The 21,783-nt window shown below is 43.6% G+C and overlaps 1 protein-coding gene across 6 annotated transcripts in view; it reads left to right on the top strand.

Moving 5' to 3' along the window:
* The first annotated feature begins 6,935 nt into the window (after window positions 1–6,935).
* Window positions 6,936–21,783, top strand: part of Ubr3 (ubiquitin protein ligase E3 component n-recognin 3) — a 133,848-nt gene continuing 119,000 nt past the window's right edge. For 4 of the 6 annotated variants that reach the window (XM_075984944.1, XM_075984940.1, XM_075984942.1 and 1 more), the window contains exon 1: window positions 6,936–7,547. In XM_075984944.1, the coding sequence (XP_075841059.1) occupies window positions 7,009–7,547 (539 nt within the window). In that variant the 5' untranslated portion in view covers window positions 6,936–7,008. The remainder of the gene's footprint in view (window positions 7,548–21,783) is intronic. The other 2 variants (XM_075984943.1, XM_075984941.1) reach the window with 1 other exon arrangement.

The raw sequence follows: 21,783 nt of genomic DNA, 5'->3' as shown, positions 1-21,783 counted from the left end.
ACAATCCAGTACAATAAAGGAACTTCTGGGGACATCACTATCCCTGACTTCAAACTCTACTACAGAGCTACAATAATGAAAACAGCCTGGTATTGGCATAAGAACAAATGGAAAAAAGAAAGCATATTTAACAAGTGGTGCTGGCATAACTGGATATCAACATGGAGAAGATTAGTAGTCATCTATAGCAATCAAGTTTGTGGCCATGTTTGGTATGTTCGTTTTAGGCCAAACAGAGATATAGTTTAGATAGATACGTGATTGTCTTTAAACACTTCAGAGAACTACAGAATGTGGCATTTAAGATGTTCTAATAACATAAGGATTTTCACAACAGTGAGACACATCTGCTCCTGGAAGCATCAATTTACTTCAAAAAGGATGATGGCTACCAAAGAACCTCCATTTGGAATTGCTTTTATTGTGCAAAGTTAGCCACTGAGCAATAAACCACCCTTGCCTTGACTGCTGGTAGTATAGTGTCAAAATTGGGCAAGCAGGACTTAAAAGAAAGCAACTGCTGAACTTTACCAAGCCAAGGTAAGCCAGTCTTTCAAAATTTCTGCTTCACAAACTGTCAGATATTCTAGGCATGTAGGCTGAAGATAGATGCCCCAATATTACAGAGAAAACTTAGTGACTGTCCAGGCAGCCAGATGTCTCTTTCTGAACCTTTAGAAGTTCTTTGCTCTGTACTTCCTGTTTACTCAAGTAATATTATATCCTTTTCAGATGGCTGATAGGGATTAAGACCAGATAATTAAAGTTACAGTTTTCTTGTTACCAAGTTCAGAAAAGAAACTCACAAAAGAGATGTAAAATGTAGAAGGTTGAGAGACATAAAATTTAAGTTGTTTATCTAAGGAAATGTTTTTAGGTCTAAAAAGATATTTCTAGGTTGGTAATACAAGTTATGATAGAAAGTGAATTAGATATAAAACTTTGTCCTTACTAAGAGAAGATAAATAAACGAAATTTTCTCTGAATTTGCCTAATACAAATGGACTGGACATTGTGAATGTAATTCTTACCTGATAATTGTTCTTACTGTTTATAGTTTTACCGTGTTAGAGTTAAAATGTTTTCTTTTTATTTAGACCAAAGGGGAAAATGTTGCTGGGGATGTGTTTGTACTGTTGCTGTGAGACAGCAGGTGGAGTTAAACCTTGATTCAGTGGGTGGAGTCCACGTTCAGCTGCCCTGAATAAATTATAGCGTTTTCTGGCGAACTCAGATGAAGACACAGAGAGGAAGAAAGAGAGGCTTGGAAAGATTCACTGGCCCTTTGTACCTGGGAGGGTGGAGAGGAGGGAAGCTGACCTTCTCTGTTGTCTTGTGGACAAATCATCTTTATACTTTAATATCTGACTCCAAGCTTTATTTATTAATAAAACAATAAAAGAAGCCACTATAATTATATTCAACCTTTCACACAGTGAAGGATGAAGAGCTGTCTGTGCCTACATCCTTCCGTGTCTGTGATTGAGTCATCAGCTCCTCTTTCTCCAACACAGCCTCTGTCCATGGCTTTCTCTTCACCCCAGCTCCATGCCGGACTCTCTACAAAGCTGAATATCTCTTTTCTTCCAGGTCAACTCAGAACCCTGAAGAAGTGACCACCCTAGCTAGTGGCTTGTGTCCCTTTCTCAGCAAGAGGCAAGAAGATAGTCATGGAACAGGATGCTCACAACAATATTAACATTTTCAATATCTATTTGGTCTTCAAATGCAGCTCATCTCCTCCATGTGTGCACAGTACATTCACAAATCTAATGGTAACTTTTGAAATCATATCATAAGAACCATTGTGCCTGCCACATGGCAAGTTATTCTGCTAGATGATCTCACATTGAGACTAACTTGGAACTGGGTTGTGATGGCGCACGCCTTTAATCCCAACACCTGGGAGGCGTCCTCAGGCAAATCTCTGTGAGTTCAGGGCCACCTTGGTCTACAGAGTACAACCAAGGACAGACTCCAAAGCTATAGAGAAACACTGTCTGGGGGGGGGCGCAAAAAATAAAAAACAAAAAACTCATTCCCCTCTAAAAGACTCAACCTGCAGAGGTCATTGTTTTTGTTTGTTTGTTTGTTTGTCTTGTTTCCTTCTAAAGGGTTTCTCTGTGTAGCCCTGGCTGTCCTGGAACTCGCTCTGTAGACCATGCTGGCCTCGAACTCAGCGAGCCACCTGGCACTGCCTCCCAAGTGCTGATTAAAGGTGTGCACCACCACGGCTCTGCACAAAGGTCATTGTTATACTATCTGTTTTATATGCAGCAGCAATACTCCTTACATAGCCTGTAAAACAGCTCTTCTCTATCCTTCTTCAATTTCCGATTTATCTATCTATTTATTTATTTATTTATTTTGATGAGCTAGGGTATCCTGTAGCTGAAGCTGGCCTTGAACTCCATTATGAAGGAGAGGGTGATTTTGAAGTCCCGATCTTTCTGCCTTTACTCCCAAACGCTGGGATGAAGCCCGGTGTGGTGCTGCACGTCTCTGATCCTAGCATGTAGGGAGGCAGAGGAAGGCATATCTCTATGGGTTTTAGGCCAGCTGCGACCTTGTCTCAAAACAGAGAAACAGGGGGCTGGAGAGATGGCTCAGGGGTTAAGAGCACTGGCTGCTCTTCCAGAGGTCCTGAGTTCAATTCCCACCAACCACATGGTGGCTCACAACCATCTATAGTACCCTTTCTGGTATGCAGGTAGAATACTGTATACATAAATAAATAAATCTATCTTTAAAAAAAAAGTGGAGAACACGTACACCACGACATGAAATACTGCCACTCCCTCAAAAAAAAAAAACAGAGAAACAGCTGGAGAGATGGCTCGGTGTTAAGAGCACCAGTTGGCCGGGCGTTGGTGGCGCACGCCTTTAATCCCAGCAGAGGCAGGAGGATCTATCTCTGTGAGTTCGAGACCAGTCTGGTCTATAGAGCTAGTTCCAGGACAGGCTCCAAAGCCACAGAGAAACCCTGTCTCAAAAAACCAAAAAAAAAAAAAAAAAAAGCACCAGTTGCTGTTCCAGAGGTCCTGAGTGTAATTCTCAGCCAGCAACCACATACTGACTTACAACCATCTCTAGTGGGATCCTGACCTGATATGCAGGTGTACATGCAGATAGAGTACCCATATACGTAAAACAAACAAACAAATCTTAAAAGAACCCAGAGAGACAACAAAACAACACAAAAATAATCACAAAAATAAATAAATGAATGAAAAAACAGAAACCAAATGCTGGCATGTACCAAACTCAGCTCCAGTATATTTTTCTATTATGTACCCTTTTCGGCCATACTCATAAAAATTTTCACAGGAAAAATTTTCAGTTTTTTCTTTCCACATTAATTATTGCCTAACTTTTTTTTTTCATTTTGTCTTGTTTCTTGGGGTTTTGCTATGTTGTCTAGGCTAGCCTCAAACTCCTAAGGCCTGAAGGATTTTTTTTTTTAAGGCGAATTGGGTACTTTTCAGTCGGCCCTGCCAACGTATTCCACTGGGGGGAACATGCCACTGGCAAGAGAGTTAGTGCAAGAGGTTTATTGATGAAAGGGGAAAAGGAGTGCGAAACAGTGAAAGGGATTCTGGAAATGGGGGACATGAGAGGGGCAGGTAGTCAGGCAAGCAGACAGACAGACAGACAGACAGGTAAACAAGAGGAGCAAGAGACAGAAGAAGAGAGCAAGAGACGAGAAAGGCAAGAGAGAGACCTGTACCTGGTAAGAGAGATGTCTGGAGCATCTGGGAGTATCAGTGTACACCATCAAGTCTGGCTTCATCATTTAGTTTGGAGATGGGTTCTCAGGTAGCCCAGGATGGCCTTGAATTCCCTACCGTGGCTAAGGATGACCTTGAACATCTGAACTTCCTGACTTTTTTTTTTCTGAAGTGCTGGGATTACTTCAGTTGCCACCTTGGATGGGGGGGGGGGTTCGTTTTCTTTTCTCTTTTGAAACAACCAAGTCTTTTAGACCTCGCAGCTGTACTTTCTGCTGTTCTCTCATTTAATATTGAAACAAGAGCATTTTTAGTAAGTTTCTCAGCTCCTGTTTTAGAATATTTTTGGGCAAAAAGCATGACAGTGCATTTACAATCTGGCCTACATTAACTCCTCTGCAGTCTGCTCCTCAAGACACTGTGAAGGTACATATGTAGTTCTCAGGAGTGTTGTCTGTTTGTTATCATCTAATATCATTGCATGCCCCCAGCCCCATCCCTTAAACACATTCCTAGGGGATGTTGTTCTTTATCTGCATCCGTCAAAGCCCAAAGATTTATAGACGCCTTGTTCACGCTGTGTAACACAGTCTTAGTGCAACTGACTCCATGGTGGAAGTGCCATTCAGGCTGTAAAATTCAGCATGTAGACAGCACCACTTGCCAAAAATGAAAACAAAGACCTAATCCATCAAAGGCCATGGTTATGGGAAAGTCTCTAAATGTACTAACCTCACATTTTGGCTTCTGTAGTTCTGCTCTCGCTGTGTTTGTTAACTGAGTATGCCAACCCAGAACACGGTTTTTGCGCTCCTGACAAAGGCTCAGGGCCACACTGGGATCCCAAACACTCAGTGTGGTCGCCAACCAGCTAATAAAGACTTTCCATGGCTTAAGCCCATGTTCAAGTAGTCGTCTCTGGCAAATACCCCACAACAGCAACCAATTATTTTACAAGATGTCTGCCAGGTTGCAGTCAGTTGCTCCCTGGGACGGCTGAGGCAAGTACTGGGAACACAACAGATATGCTGCCTGCTGTGTGGTTTTGGGCATATGAATTACTGAAAATTTTGTTTCCTCTACTGCCACTTAACAGGCTTGCTTATTTATTTATTTATTTATTTTGTTTTTCGAGACAGGGTTTCTCTGTAGCTTTGGTGCCTGTCCTGGAACTAGCTCTTGTAGACCAGGCTGGCCTCGAACTCCCAGAGATCCGCCTGCCTCTGCCTCTGCCTCTGGAGTGCTGGGATTAAAGGTGCCACCACCGCCCGGCTTTAACAGGCTTATTAAACAGGTTAGAGGAAATACCATCAAAGAGCTGGTAGGCACTAGAAAGTCTAGAAATGTGTTGCCCATTGGAATTATTTCCCATTTAGCAATATCAGACAGATGTTTGACTGTTTGCCAGCAGTGATAAAGACTGATTCTTTGCCCTTGAGAAGTTTACCAGTTGGAGTGGAGGAACAAGCTTGCAATCCTGGCACTAAGGCAGGAGGAGGCTCTGGTTAGAGGGTAGCCTGGGCTACACGTTGCTTCAGAACAAACAACCCATTCCAACCTTTAAAACCACAGGAAAACGACCAATTAACAGTAATGTGGTGGGGGGCTGGAGAGATGGCTCAGTGGTTAAGAGCATCGCCTGCTCTTCCAAAGGTCCTGAGTTCAATTCCCAGCAACCACATGGTGGCTCACAACCATCTGTAATGAGGTCTGGTGCCCTCTTCTGGCCTGGAGACATACACGCAAACAGAATATTGTATACATAATAAATAAATATTAAAAAAAACCAGTAATGTGGTGGGGATAAAAATTTTCTGCTCAAAACAGTTATCAAATAAACCATAACCTTTTATTTTCTATTTTAAAAGTTTTTATGGGGCTGGAGAGGTGGCTCAGAGGGTAAGAGCACTGGCTGCTCTTCCAAAGGTCCTGAGTTCAATTCCCAGCAACCACATCGTGGCTCACAACCATCTGTAATGAGACCAGGTGCCTTCCATGCCAGCAGTACATTGTATGCTTAATAAATAATTAAATAAAAAAAATTTTCTGTATGGGCGGCTTGCCTGCATGTATTTCTGTGCATGCCTGGTGCCCATAGAGCCCAGAAGAGGCCTTTGAGTTTCCTGAAACTGGAGTTAAAGACAGTTGTGAGCTGCTCTCTCTCTGGGCGTTGGGAATCAAACCTGGGTCTTAACCACTGACCCATCTCTCCAGCAACCCCCACTAAATTAAACGAGAGCTGGGGATGTGGCTCAGTTGTTATAGTGTTTCTGTAGCACGCACGAGGCTCTGGGTTCAGTCCCTGTTATTGTACAAACCAGGCGGAGCAGTAATCCCAGAGTTCAAGGTAATCCTAGGCTATATAGAATGCTTGAGGCCAGTCGGTGCCACGGAAGATATTCTCTTAAAGCAAATGAGCAAACCAACCAACCTAACCAAAACCCTCCTGATGCAATTATCAGGTTCCAGTGGTCGTCTTCTGTCTGTCTCTGCTCCAGACAGTGAGAAATAGTGATGTTGACACGTTTCAGAGACAATTTAAGGAGCTTGGTTTTTCTCCTGGAGTTTGGGTAAGAGATAACAAGACAGCCATGGACCCGGCTCAGCAAGGAAAAGTGCCTGCTGCCAAGCCTGAGAACTTGAGTTCAATCCTCAGGAAACCACACAATGGAAGGAGCGAGAACCAATTCCCACAAGCTGTTCTCTGACCACCACACCGGCATCAGAGAGCCCCTACTCAAGTAAATGGAATGGAATTTAAAAAACACAGTAAGAATATATCGTACTTAAAAAAAAAATGTATCTTAGGAGATTCACATGGAATAAGTGTGAGGCTGAAAACTGACTCAGCGAAATATTTAGCAGGCAGTTTTAATAATAGCAGGAATCCAGCAGTAATTAAGACTGGTACCAGGAATCAACATCTGAAGCACAGATACAGATGCCTAAAATATATCATCTGGTAGATGTGTATAATTCCTATGTTCCAGGCAAATAAAGAAAAGCCCACTGTTACTAAAGATGGCCTTTGGACCGAGTTCCCGTGTAAGTAGTTGTCAGTTTCGAGAGTAGGGCCAACAGGTTGGGAGGGAAAACAGAAACGGGGCCCCGAACCGGAGAGGGGGCGGAGCCCGACGCGGGGAGGGGAGCGCGCGGAGGTGTTCCGCGGTGCTGGGTATCGCGAGAGTTGGGCGGACCGGGGGGCCTCGCAGCCGTCAGTTCCCCCACCCTCCCGGGAGGAGCCGTGGGCTCTGGACTCTCCAAATTCTGAGCTCTCATCATGGCGGCGGCGGCCGCGGCGGCCGTCGGGGGGCCGCAGCCGGCCCAGTCGGAGGTGCCCGAGCAGGGGCCGGCCCTAGACAAGGCGGCCACGGCCGCGCATCTGAAGGCCGCTCTCAGCCGGCCGGACAACCGTGCAGGCGCCGAGGAGCTGCAGGCGCTGCTGGAGCGGGTGCTGAACGCAGAGCGGCCGCTGGCGGGGGCTGCGGGCGGCGAGGAGGCGGCGGGCGGCGGCGGCGGCCCCGGCGCGGCCGAGGAGGATGCCCTGGAGTGGTGTAAGTGCCTTCTGGCCGGCGGCGGCGGCTACGATGAGTTCTGCGCGGCCGTGCGGGCCTACGACCCTGCGGCGCTCTGCGGCCTGGTCTGGACGGCCAACTTCGTGGCCTACCGCTGCCGGACGTGCGGCATCTCCCCTTGCATGTCGCTGTGCGCCGAGTGCTTCCACCAGGGCGACCACACCGGACACGACTTCAACATGTTCCGCAGCCAGGCCGGGGGCGCTTGCGATTGCGGGGACAGCAACGTAATGCGGGAGAGTGGGTGAGTGGAGCCCCGGTGAGGCCACCCGGTTCGTGTGTTCTTGCGGGGTCGGGGGGAGGCCTAAGGGGAAATCTGGGAGCTGACCCCCATCTGTCGGGGGACGTTTCGGGGAGGGCGCAGACCCAAGGGGCTGGAGGTGACTGAGCTGTCACTGGTGGGAAGGGGGTGGGGAGGATAGGAGAGCAGCATGTGCGGGGAATCGGGCTGGTGAATTTCGAGGAGGTCAGGGTGGGCGAATGATGGGGGAGACAGGAGTCAGTGCGTGGGGCGAGAGGGCAAGGAAGACAAGCGGATACTTGGGGGAACCTGGCGTGGAGCTGTCAGTTGCGTACTTGTTGGGGAAAGGCTGTACAGCTGCCTGCCGGGTTCCGGAGGAGAGCCTTAGAAGTGATTTGGATTGACTGGGAGTGGTTTGGGATCTGAATTGGGTCACCTGATGATGAGGGCCTGGGAGATGGTCTTGTACTGCAAGGAAGGACCCTTGGGGGAAAAGCTGAACCGTCTGTGCGTCTGTCTGAAGGACTGAGCTCTGGAGATGACGGGAGTTGAGGGAGGAGGGAAGGGGAGGGGCTTGCATAAAAAGGGACTGTTGAGCTGTCAGTAGAGTATTTGGTGTGCTGGAGTGACATAGAGGTTTGGGCTCCCCAGCAGTCAGATATAGAATATCCCTCACACCAGGAGAAGGAAGAAATCGCCGAGTGAATTAGTAGTTGAGTGCTAGATCTTATCTAGTTAAGGGCACCTTGATCATTAATATGACAACATCCCTCTGAAGGAGACACTCAACACATGCATCTTTGACAAATGCATGCGTTTTTTGATATGTGCAGTACACCTGGTGTTGGCACCTATGTCTTAATCCATTTACACTACAGTCATTAGTGATAAATTCCTTAAATAGTCAAGAAGTTAGTGGCCGGGGAAGAGGTTTCTGAGCAGAAGGATTAAGAAAAAGGATTTAGAAGGAGATAGTAAGAACTTGCAAATAAAATTAGGGCCAGCAATTAGAGGTTGAATTTTTTTGCTTCACTTTTAGCGTTTTAATATTTATATATTATTGAATATATAAGCCAAAATATATTAAAGAGACCATTGGAAGTTTCCCTCCTTTCTGGTCTCTTGTCTGCCAGTCCCTTCCCTTGGCTGTGTTTTTCTAGTACAAAGCAAGCAACAATAAGTGTTGTTTCCTACTTTCACTGTTTCCTTTCATCCAAAAGGTAACATTGTTTTACATCTTGCTGTCTTCACTTTGATGTCTTTCATATCAGTAAATCAGTTTCCTGATTCCATTTTGTAAAAACTGCTACACAATGTCCATGAATTTTCTGCTCTTAATTTAATTCATTTGATGGGCATGAGGAGTTCTAGTACAAAATAAAAACCCGGTGCATGGTGTACTAGCCTTCTCTCACCTGTACAAATATATCAGTGGGGTAAATTAAAAAGCTGACATGTAGAAACATTTTCTTCCCAAGGCTTGTTTTTTTTTTTTTCCCGAGACAGTGTTTCTCTGTGGTTTTGGAGCCTGTCCTGGAACTAGCTCTGTAGACCAGGCTGGTCGAACTCACAGAGATCCGCCTGCGTCTGCCTCCCTAGTGCTGGGATTAAAGGCGTGGGCCACCACCGCCCGGCCCCAAGGCTTGTTTTAACTAATGTATGGAGTAGCCTATTTTCCAGTAACCTCTTTATCAGTGTTATCAAACAGTGTTATCAAAACTTTGGATTTTTTTTTCTGTTTGGTGAAAGTGTCAAATTTTAACTGCTTCACATAATTTAACTCATTTAATCTTTAACAATTTTGAGATACTTACTGTTATTATTCCCATTGAAGTGGAGAGGAAAATAGGGCACAGATTTTTAAAACTCGCTAAAGATCAGTCAGGTAGTAAACTAGGCATGCTGGCTCCATATCCTGACCTCTCATTTACTTCTGCCTACTGCCTATATTAAATAGTGTTCTTTAATTTGTTTGGTTTTGGGGACTTATCTCTGTGTTGTGCATGCTAAGAAGGTGCACTTCCGCCTTCTTCCACATCCAGCCTCTAAATAGTCTTACTGTTTTTTCTCTTCAATACTGTTTTGTCTTTTTGATTTTAAATGTCATTTTTTTTAAACCTCCAATTAAAAAATAACAGACACACAGCACATGTGCAGATTTCAGAAGACAACTTTGAGTTTGGGATCTGGGGATTAAATTTAGGTAGTCAGGAGTCAGGCTTGTATGACAAACTTTTTTTTTTCTTTTCCTTTTTGGTTTTTTGAGACAGGGTTTCTCTGTGTAGCCCTAGCTGTCCAGGAACTTGCTCTGTAGACCTGGCTGGCCTTGAACTCACTGAGATCCGCCCGCCTCTGCCCGTCAAGTGCTGGGATTATAGATTTGCACCACTGACGCCTGACTGTGATGCTCTTTCTATACTGAGCCGTCCTGCTGCCACATCATCCTCCTTTAAAAAGAGGTGCATCGAGTCGTGGAGGAGTTATAGCTGTCTCACTGAGGCATTTTTACTTTTTGTTCTAGGTTATCATTCAGGGGAACTAATAATGAAAGAAGTAATGTTGGTTCTTCCCTGAATTTGGAATTTAAAGTGGTAATTATCAGATTGTTCTTGAGGAAATGCAAACCTGGCACTTTAAAATTATGATGCTTCATTCTGGAAGTGGAAATAATATTAGTAAGGTTTTTGTTTTGTTTGACATAGGGGCCGGGCAGTGGTGGCGCATGCCTTTAATCCCAGCACTCCAGAGGCAGAGGCAGGCGGATCTCTGTGAGTTCGAGGCCAGCCTGGTCTACAAGAGTTAGTTCCGGGACAGGCACCAAAGCTACAGAGAAACCCTGTCTCGAAAAACCAAAAAAAAAAAAAAAAAAAAAAAGAAGAAGAAGAAGAAGTTTGACGTAGGGTCCTGGAACTTGTGTGTAGACCAGGCTGGCCTTGAACTTTCAGTGACCCTCTAGCCGCTGTCTTTCAAGTATGAGTATAGGTGTGAGTCACCATGCTGGGGACTCAGTTCTCTCAGTCTTTCTCTTGAGACAGGGTCAGTCTTGATGCCTTATCCCAGCTGTCTTCCTGGCTCATCCCTCCAAATGCTAGGATTATAGGTGTGAGTCATGCCCAGCTTCCAACAATTTATTTATTTATTTAAAAAATACAAACATAGCTAGGCAGCGGTGGCACACGCCTTTTCTCCTAGTGCTCGGGAGGCGGAGGCAGGTGGATCACTGAGTTTGAGGCCAACCTGGTTTACAGAGCAAGGTCCAGGACAGCGAGGCTACACAGAGAAACCTACATCAAAAACTCAAAACAATAGCAACAAATTAAATCAAAACAAAACAAGAACAGGTTTAGGGCATCCATGCTCTAGATAAGTCCATATATTTTTATTGAAGTTTCAGGGAATTTATTTTGCCCATGGTAGCAGTTGTACACAACTTGACACTTAATATTTACTGATTTAATTGTTCTCTCAGAAAAATAGAACTGTTGCCTGTATGTTCTAACATATTCTAAAATGCCTGTATGCTCCATGTCCAGTGTCAATGGACAAGACTGAAACAGCGGTGGAACCATGTGGTTATTCTAAAATTTCTACCCTTTTAGTGGTTTAGATAGAATAGTTCTGGGCTGAACCCCTACTCTGCTCCCTTTAGAGAGAGAGGTGACGATGACCTCGAGTGTATGCTAAGGTGCAGCTTCCGGAGTCATTTTAGAACTAGAACCAATGTGTTATTACAGCGTTCCAGGTGGACAGCACTGTGTTACCCTGGCACGGGCAGCAGTCCCTACAGTTAGCTAAAACTGAGAATTCATATATTTTTGAAGTTGCTTTTCTCATTAGTATAAAGGCTTGTGAGTTCCACTGTACTGCTCAGGAAATCTCAGAAAGATCCTCCTTTCCCTGGGTTCTTATTACTGTATTGGCTATTTGCAGTGTTGGGGACTGAAACTGGGATTGTAACTAGGAATGTGCTCTATCCCAGAGCTATGCTTTGTCCTTGTATCTTCATACTCAGAAGAAGAAGCCTTGTTGTGCCTTAATCCCTTTTCATGTGTCTGACTGCTGTGGTTGGAAATGGTCCATCACAACAATATTAGCATTTCATTTACACATTTGCAATTATAGAAATAAGGGAAAGATTCAGTTTTTTTTTGGGGGGGGACAGGTTCTCTTTCCTTAGCTCTGACTGTCCTGAAATTCACTGTGTATAACAGACTGGACTTAAACTCACAGAGATCTGCTTGCCTCTGCCTCCTGAGTGCTGAGATTTAAAGCATGTGCCACCAGTCTTGGTTTGCATTATTTTAAATTTAGTAACATTGATATTGTCAGTGTAGTAGTTTTAGCAGATACAGGAAACAAAGAGAGAATAATTGAGGACTCATTGTGAGATGATATCACAAAGCATATCGAAATGATGTATTAACAACCATGTGTACCTGGGCTAGGGAGATGGCCTGGTGGTGAAGAGTACTTGCTGCTCTTGCAGAGAACCTGAGTTCAGTTTCCAGCACTCACATGACAACTTACAACCATTGTTGCTCTAGTTTTGGGGAACCCAGCATCCTCTTCTAGCCTCTGGGGCTACTTCACACATGTGATGCACATGAATGTAGCGAAACACATACACATAAAAATAAAATAAATCTTGAAAAGGAAAACAATTTATAACAATATGATGTTTTTGTCTGTGGTGCTGGAGAGCGAGCTGTGTTTCCCACATGCACAAGAGTCATTATTATTCAATGTTAGAGATGGTCGATGGGTGAGTGAACTTAAAAAACAAACAAAAACAATGTGATAAAAAAATCTAAAATAATAAAGCCAGGCGTGGTGGCACATGCCTTTAATCCCAGCACTTGGCAGGCAGAGGCAGACAGATGTGTAAGTTTGAGGCCAGCCTGGTCTATAGAGTGAGTGAGTTCCAGGACAGCCAAAGATACACAGAGAATCCCTGTCTTGAAAAATAAAGCAAAAAAAAAAATCTAAAATAATTTCTGACTTGGTGTGGGAGGTCCTTCTGTCTATGTGTTGCTTTTATTGGTTAATGAATAAAGAAACTGGCTTGGCCTGATAGGGTAGAACAGAGTTAGGTGGGAAAGACTAAACTGAATGCTGAGAGAAAGGAGGCAGACTCAGAGAGAAGCCATGTAGCCCCACCAGAGACAGATGCCTGAACTTTAGCTGGTAAGCCATAGCCACATGGCAATACACAGATTAATAGAAATGGGTTAAATTAGTATGTAAGAGTCAGCCAATAAGAACCTAGAGATAATGGGCCAAGCAGTGATTTAATTAAGATGGTTTCTGTGTGATTATTTCAATTCTGGGCAGCCGGGACAAACAAGTGGCCTCCTTACTACACTGACTAGCTGGTTTTAGGTTATGATTGGAAACTAAACAGAACTGAGATTTTAAACATATCTCAAATTTTGATGTAGTTATTTTTAACATTATCATGTCTTATAGATTTTTTTGCTACTTTGCTCACTTTCTGTCAGATTTTAAGGTACTTACAAATAGGCATCCTAGATGCCAGCATAGATGCTCCCTAAATGTTAAGTTGGCCTATATCTGAAAGGTCACCCTAAGATAAATTACTTTATTATTCAGGAAATGGCTCCATTCCCCCACCTTTAAAATGTCAAAAATGTCGTAACATATATGAGTGGATAGAGTTAAAGGTCCTTTTTTCACCATTCCTCAATAAAGGATTGCTTTCATTTTCATTTGACCTTAATTATGCACTTCAAAGATGTTAGCAATAATGAATCAGTACTTTAGCTGTCTTGTTGGAAATACTTTGGTAGTTTGGTTTGTGACAGTGCTGAAGTGAAGGCAGTGAATATCTGGTTAACACTCTTTTTCTGCAGTTATTTCCCCTATGTGTATTGGGCAGTGTCTCATATTATCACATGGTGCATTTTCTTTTTTTAAAAAACACTTTGTTTTATTTTATGTGTTATGAGTGTTTTGCTTGAATGTATGTCCATGAACCACTTGCATGCCAGGAACTAGAGTTACAGATGGTTTTGAGTCACCATATCAGTACTGGGAATTGACTGGGTCCTCTGGAAGGTCAGTCAGTGCTCTTTACTTCTGAGCATCTCTTTGGCATCCCGCCCCCTTTTTTGAGATACATTTCCAGGATGTTATCCCAGTTGGCCTTGAACTCCTAGGGTTCTGCCTGCCCCATCTCCTGAGTGCTGGGATTAAAGTGCACATGAGCACTCTCACCTGTTTTCTGTTCAGCAGTGACTTAGTGTTCCAGTGCATTTTCATGGGGCCGTTGTAAATGCTGGTGTAGTCAGTATTGTCATATAGTTTGTGTGTGCACACATCTGTATGAAGATAAACTCCCAAAGACTACAACTCAGTTAAAGAAGGTGTACACTGCAATCTTTGATAGATCCATTTAAAGAAACCAATTTACACTCGCCTCAGTGTATGAATTGGTTTCTTTCCATCCTGGCCCACATAACATGTATAATATTTTATTTTTAATTTTTCACTTGCATTTTTCTTCCATACAGAAAACTCAGCACTATACATTTAACTCACCCTAGTGATAGGTTCAGTATAGCCTTTCCCATTTCCTATCTTGGCAGTGTGGCTTTTCTATCAAGCCGTGGGTTTTGTAGTTGTTACCATTGGTCCTGGGAACTTCTACCAGCTTAGCCAGGACTCTTCTTTTTCTGAGTTATCCTGTTGAAGCAATGGTGGTCTGAACTGCTCTGGGATAATGCTCTCGTGCACTGTAAAGTTTTGTCACTTGTATTGGTTTAATAAAATGCTGATTGGCCAGTAGCCAGGCAGGAAGTATAGGTGGGGCAACCAGACTAAAAGAATAATTGGAAGAGGAAAGGCAGAGACGCAGTCACAAGCCAGATGCAGAGAAAGCAAGATGAGAATGCTGAACTGAGAAAAGGTACCAAGCTACATGGCTAAACATAAACAAGAATCATAGGTTAATTTAAGTTGTAAGAGCTAGTTAATAGTAAGCCTGAGCTAATAGACCAAACAGTTTATAATTAATATAAGCCTCTGTGTGTTTCTTTGGAACTGAACAGCTGCAGGACTAGGCAGGACAGAAACTTCCAGCTACAATGAACTTTCAGTATAAGTTTGATAATAAAGATATGTGCCTTTACTCTCACATTTATATCCCATTTATACATACTGACGTTTTAGCAAATTAATTGTGTTATGTAATATGGTTAATGGTTGAAGTATTAGTATTATTTATTTTTTCTTTTTTTGAGACAGGGTCATACTGTGTACACCTGGCTAGCCTGGAACTCACTATGTAAACTGGACTGGCCTCAAACTCATGGAGGTCTCTTGAGTGCTAGGTTTAAAGGCATACATACACTACCACTCCTGATAGAGATAATCTCTTAGATTATATGTCTGCATGTATTTGTATGGACTGCTTGTTAAATTTCTCCCCTATGAACTTGGAATTTTCTTTAATGAAACAGTCATCTAACTGTGAAGCTAACAATTCAAACAAAGGAGCAAAACACCTTTTGTGATATAAAAAGCTTTAAGTCTGTTGTCTTGTTTTCTAGTTATCTTGTCTGTTCTTTCTTCTTCCTTCTTTGGAGTACGTGTGTGTGTGTGTGTGTGTGTGTGTGTGTGTGAGAGAGAGAGAGAGAGAGAGAGAGAGAGAGAGAGAGAGAGAGAGAGAACTCATTCTGTAGCCAGGCTGGCCTGGAACTTTACTTAGCCAAGGTTGGCTTATGACTCAAACTTACGACGATCCTTCTGCCTCAGCCTACCAAGTGCTGAGGTTACAGGAGTCAGTTCCTATGCCCAACTTGATTTTTAAAAAAAAATTTTTTTGGCTTAACTATATTTGCATTTCCTTTGCTAGTTTATGAGCTATAATTTTTAGTATACTGTGGTATGCAGCAAGAGATTGGTACCCAGTGCCAATACACTGGTACTGGTGTTTGCCAAAAAAAAAGAGCTTTAGTGTAGGTCTTTTGACAAGGAGATAAAAAGAATGGTAAACTCTCTCTCCCTGACTATTGGCAGCATAGGGATTTAAGTGTCTTAGGAGAAAAGGAAACCGTGGACTGAGCTGATTGCTTGAAGCCAGGAATTTTGGTTTCTGATATATCAGACTAGATGGAATTTGTGGATCCTTTGTATTTGAGGAGTGTCTGGCTCTATCCTGCAGCTGTGGATAGTACCCCTTACTTCTAGCCTATGTATGTGTTACGTGCACACACTGATGGGTATGCAGTTGTGTTAGTATGCACGGAGGTGTTGAGGCCAGAGGTAGATAGATACTGGGTGCCTTTCTCTTCACTATTATTTGAGACTGGGTCACTTGTTGAACCTAGAACTTGGTGTTTGGGCTAGACTTTCTGGCCAATGTCTTTCTGTCTCCCCTCTGCTGTTGCTGGGGTTACAGATGGGTGCTACTCTCCCTCACTTGTTTTTGTGGGTGCTAAGGATCTGAACTCAGGACCTCATGCTTGCTTAACAAGGACTTTACCCAGGCCATTTCCCTGACTCGTCTGCTTTTCCTTTGGGCTTTCAGTGATCTTTGCCTAATTCTCGCATGTGTGTTCTGAGTCAGTTGTAATCAATGATTTTGTTTTGGTTCTTTCCATCTCTGTCTTCTGTACATTCTGTGCTTGACACTGTTAGTTGTACCTTGTTGGTTGTGCTATATTTTGTTCTTTTAAGTATTTTTTTAGCTTTTTTTTATTTTTATTTATTTTTTATTTATTATGTGTACAGTATTCCATCTGCATGTATGCCTGCAGGCCAGAAGAGGGCACCAGATCTCATTACAGATGGTTGTAAGCCACCATGTGGTTGCTGGGAATTGAACTCAGGACCTTTGGAAGAGCGGGCAATGCTCTTAACCGCTGAGCCATCTCTCCAGCCCCTTTAGCTTTGTTTTTTGTGTAAAGTTATTTTCTTGGAGACACTTTGGTCTTTTGGGTCTTTTATGATTTGTTAGGAGGGTCTGAAGTACTTAGTTTAGGGCTAAGTTTTGTCTTCTGAGGAAAGATGCTTTTGAGTTGTTGACTTAATGAATGAATGTAATTTTGACTGAGGATGTAGTTAAGTGGGAAAGTGCTTGGCTAGCAGTTGCAAGGTCCATGGTTTATTCTCTGAAGCCTTAAAACCTAATTCTTGCCTGAATTAATTCCTTCCTTCCTTCCTTCCTTCCTTCCTTCCTTCCTTCCTTCCTTCCTTCCTTCCTTCCTTCCTTCCTTCCTTCCTTCCTTCCTTATCTATCTATATATCTTTTTAGATAGGGTCTCAACTGTGTAACCTTAGTTGTTCTGGAATTCACTAGGCTGGCCTCAAATTCACAGAGATCCGCCTGCCTTTGTCTCTTGAATGTTGGGATTAAAGACCTGTTCCACCACATCTGGTTTTTTGCCTGAATTTTGTAGTTTGCAGTGTGATTATAAGAACAGGTACCATTCTTCCATTCTTTTTTTTTTTTTTTTTTGGTTTTTCGAGACAGGGTTTCTCTGTGGTTTTGGAGCCTGTCCTGGAACTAGCTCTTGTAAACCAGGCTGGTCTCGAACTCACAGAGATCCGCCTGCCTCTGCCTCCCAAGTGCTGGGATTAAAGGCGTGCGCCACCACCGCCCGGCCATTCTTCCATTCTTGATCCAGGTATCTGTGCATGTGTTCTGTGCTTTCAGAGGTGTTTACCCTTGGCCTTGGGTAATTTTCTTACATGTGTGTGCTGTTCAGTACTCAAGGATTCAGGAGTATTCTCTATGCCTTCAGTGGAGAATTTCTCTGGATTTTTTTTTTTTATGGCTGTCCTACAAAGTGTAGCTGCACTTATCTTCCTAGACTTCCTAAGAGTCTTCCAAACTCAGGAAATTTGTCTGGACCATTTAGATTCTCCTTTGTGTTGTACCCTGGAATCCCATAAGAAAAGTAATTTTTTTTTTTTTTTTTGGTTTTTCGAGATAGGGTTTCTCTGTGGTTTTGGAGCCTGTCCTGGAACTAGCTCTTGTAGACCAGGCTGGTCTCGAACTCACAGAGATCCGCAAGAAAAGTAAATTGAAAAAAGTAGGCCTCACTTTGTTTCCTATCTATTAGAGATTATTGTCTTTCTTTGATGTCTAGTGTGTTGAAAAACACTGCTTATATTTTATCTGGCCTTGAACTCACAGAGATCCACCTATCTCTGCCTCCCAAGTGCTAGGATTAAAGATATGTGCCACCACCGCCTGGCATTACCTTTTTTGAAAAACATACTATTTTTAATGATTACTTGGAAATTTCATATCATATACCCAGATCACACTGCTTTCTCATTCCTCCCAGTTCTGCCCTGCTACTTCTGTTACCTCCCTCCCCAAAAGGAAAACAAACAAGTAACAAAGGTTCAATTTGTGTTGCTCATATTTTCTCTGGGGCGTGGTCAAACTCCCAGTGGCCAGCCCCTTAAAGAAAACTGAGTCCTTTTCCACCACACCCCGGTTAGAAGCTACTAATTGTGGAGAGCTACACTACAGCGTCCTTATCACAAGTTTTAAGAGTTCTCATCAATGGCTTTCTATGTAGACTGTTTCTTTTTGGGGGTGGGGTGGGATGAGGGTAGGGATAGGGACTATCACAGAAGCCTTTTATGTCCCTCTTTTTCAGCTATGAAATTTGTAGTCATCAATACCATGGCAAAAGTAGCTTCCTTGTCCTTTACAGTCAGTGGGAGCACAGGTCATTGGACACATAGATTTTGGGACAGCACCGGACCATGGACAGCGACATGGTGTCAACTTGTTCCATGGACCCCAGCATGTTCTCCTGTGGCAATACAGACTACAGGCATCAACATGGCCCTCTGCTGCAGTAGATCACCGGCAGCAGCATGGACCACAGCTATCAGCATGGCCTCAGGTGGCTGTCCAGCTTGTCACATCAATATGGCACCCAGCAGTAGCATGGCCCACATACATCAACATGGCTTCAGGCAGCAGCACAGACCACTGATATTTGCATGGCCTTCGGTAGTAATATGGGCCACACACATCAACATGACCACAGCCGCAGTAGGAGAGTGGACCCAAACATGGCCCTTAGTGGCAGCTCAGACCACAGATATCAACATGGCCTCCTGCGGCAACCTGGAGCCTGGACGCTAATATGGCCTCCTGGAGTTGGCCGTCACCATGCCTCTAGTGGCAGCCCAGATTTCAGACATCCATCCACGTGAGCCTTGGACTTCAGCATGGTCTGCGGCAGTGGACCAGGGATAGCAACATGTCCTCTGGAGCAGCACAGACCAACGAGGTCTTTCAAGGAGGTTCATTCCAGAAAATGAACTGACTTCCTGTTGTTGCTCAGAACCAGGTTGATTGTCAGCTGGGCATCGTTTTCAGGGCCTGAGTCTGCGCAGGCTCCAGGCTGCTGCTTACCACCTTGTCGGACTTACTCAGCAATGACATGTTCCCCTGTCCACTGCAGCCTTTCACGCCTGTCACCGCAGTTGTGTCTCTAGTTCCCTCTCTTACTGCTCACTCACCGCTTTGTTCTTCCATCTTTCCCACCTCTCCATCAAATATTCGTTTGTTATAGTGGCATTGGAAGCTGCAGTATGTCACATAGTATATATTTTTTTAAAGATTTATTTATTAATTATGTACACAGCATTCTATTTGCATGTGTCCCTGCAGGCCAGAAGAGGGCTCCAGATCTTATTACAGATGGTTGTGAGCCATTATGTGGTTGCTGGGAATTGAACCCAAAACCTCTGGAAGAACTTAACCTCTGAGCTATCTCTCCAGCCTCCCATAATATATTTTTTGCTCAGCTTTACATGCAAATACTCATTGCAACGAGTGTGGTTGAAAGTTTCTAATTTCTGAACATGTAAGTAAATAGTGGACCATTGCTATTGCCCAGAGTCAGAGTGATGTTGCTGCTGAGCAGTATATCTCGGGGCAGGTTCTGTGAGAGCGCTTGGCTATCACACACCTCCCTGCCATCAATGTCTGCCACCCCAGGCTTGCTGGGCTCAACTTTTGTGCTTAGAGCCTATGGGCAGCGCCACCGCTGGGCTCCTTCCCAGCAAGGCAAGGAGTGCAGGCTGCATTGGCAGTGACTCCATGCTGGGGGGTGGCCAGAGAGTCTATGACTGGTCCTATTTCAGTAATGACATGTTTCTGTGGGAGCTCCAGGCAGGCCTCTGCTCATTACCCGGCCCCCCATGGCTCACCAAGTACTACTGTTGAGCTTGTAGGCTTCCTGCTGTTCTCAGTCTCCCAGTAGGACAAGTCATATGGCCCCCTGCCATGGTGGCTCTGTGCTGGTTGTTGGCTGGTAGGCCTAGGGACAGCCCTATTCAGTTTTAACCTGTTACTGTGGGTGCTCCAGGCCACTGCCTTGTGCCGGCCAACACACTGCCTCTGTGCTTGCAGCCTGTTGGCGGTGAAGGGTATAGATTTGTTATTCTCACCGCTCCTGGCTCTGTTTCATTTCTTCCCAGTTTCATGAGTCCACTTTTTAAAAGCATCTTCCCATAAGACTTGCCTTTTTATGTAGTTGTTCTGAGCCTCTATGGGTCTGTCAGACCCCTTGGAGCTCCAATGTGGGTGCTTGAGGCTGCTGCTGTCTTTGTTTTACTCAGTCATCAATAATGTATGTTTTTATTTTCTTTACAGTTAAATGGTGTTTTGATTAAAACATATTGAAGAAAAGGTGATACTGCTTATCATCTCGTCTGGAAAACAAATATGTTTTTTAATGAGATGTTTAATACCTTTAATTATGTACATATATTTGTAGTACAGTCTATGTGTTAAATTCATTCCCCCTCTCTTTTTCTATCCTTTCTTCACTGAATCTATCACCATAATACTAGGAATTCTGCCGTTTGGTTATAGTCCCAGTCTGTGGGCATTCACCTAGGGGTGCTTTCTGCAGTCTTCATGTTCTCTGGAAGTGTGCTCTGCTGTATTTTTGGGAGAGAATTATCTCCTTCTGGAAAGGGACCCACACTTGGTAGACGTTTATCCCCATCTGCTTATGTATAGATTTTCTTGGAAACCTGTCATGTTAGCTTCTACTTATTGTGTATAATTAATTAATTAATTAGAGACACAGTACTTTGTAGTCCTAGCTGGCCTGGAACTCACAGAAGTCCTCTTGCCTTTGTTTCCTGGGTGCTGGAATTAAAGGAATGTGTGATCACACCTGACTAGAATGAAAAATGTTAGGCACTTTTATTTATTTTGATTGCTCATGACATGCTCGAGTATATAGGTAAAATATTTTTTATCTTTTCAACTTATATAAACCTGTATATTTTTATAGTTAAGATGCCTTTTTGAAACCAGGTGTGGTGGCGTAGTCCCGTAGTTCTAGCACTTGGGAGGTCGAGGCCGTTAGTGAGTTACATAGTGAGGCTGATGTAGGAGACATTGTCTCAAAACAACAGATAACATCAGAAGAATGCTGTGTGTGTGTGTGTGTGTGTGAGTGTGTGTGTGTGTGTGAGTGTGTGTGTGTGTGTGTGTGTGTGTGTGTGTGTGAGTGTGTGTGTGGACGATGTATTTGGATATTGTTCTTAAAACTTTATTCTGCCGGGCGATGGTGGTGCACTCCTTTAATCCCAGCACTCGGGAGGCAGAGGCAGGCGGATCTCTGTGAGTTCGAGACCAGCCTGGTCTACAGAGCTAGTTCCAGGACAGGCTCCAAAGCCACAGAGAAACCCTATCTCGAAAAACCAAAAAAAACAAAACAAAACAAAACAAAAAACTTTATTCTTTCCCCCTTGGTTTCATTTTATTTTCTGCTGTAAGGGATATAGATCTTGCTGCATTGCCCATACTGTTCTCCAGCTCCTGTCCTGAAGTTTGTACCTGGGTGCATAGAATTTTAACATCGGAACCTGTCCTTGATGATTTACTCTCATCTCTTCTTTTGTGATCGAGATTTACCTTACATCTTTGCTGTGTAAAACACTTCACAGTCTAAGAGGACTTTATTTGATTAATAGACCAGTGCAATAATGGGCTAGTTTGATTACTGGATTAAGAAGACGTTTGTGCTTTCTGTTCTCTGGCTTTATACCTTTTGGGGCCCTTTGTTGGCAAACTGTTATCTAAAAGTTTCATGCTTATTTTTGAAAATAACATTTAATTAGATCACATCACATTCCAGGTGATGGTGGCTCAGGACTTTAGTCCCAGTACTTGGGAAGCAAAGGGTAGGAGGATCTCTGTGAGTTTGAGGCCAGCCTAGTCTACAGA

Source organism: Microtus pennsylvanicus, chromosome 9 (assembly GCF_037038515.1).
Source record: "Microtus pennsylvanicus isolate mMicPen1 chromosome 9, mMicPen1.hap1, whole genome shotgun sequence".
NCBI classification, from domain to species: domain Eukaryota; kingdom Metazoa; phylum Chordata; class Mammalia; order Rodentia; family Cricetidae; genus Microtus; species Microtus pennsylvanicus.
The sequence above is the reverse complement of the archived record's forward strand: the minus strand, read 5'-3'. Positions and strand labels throughout refer to the sequence as shown.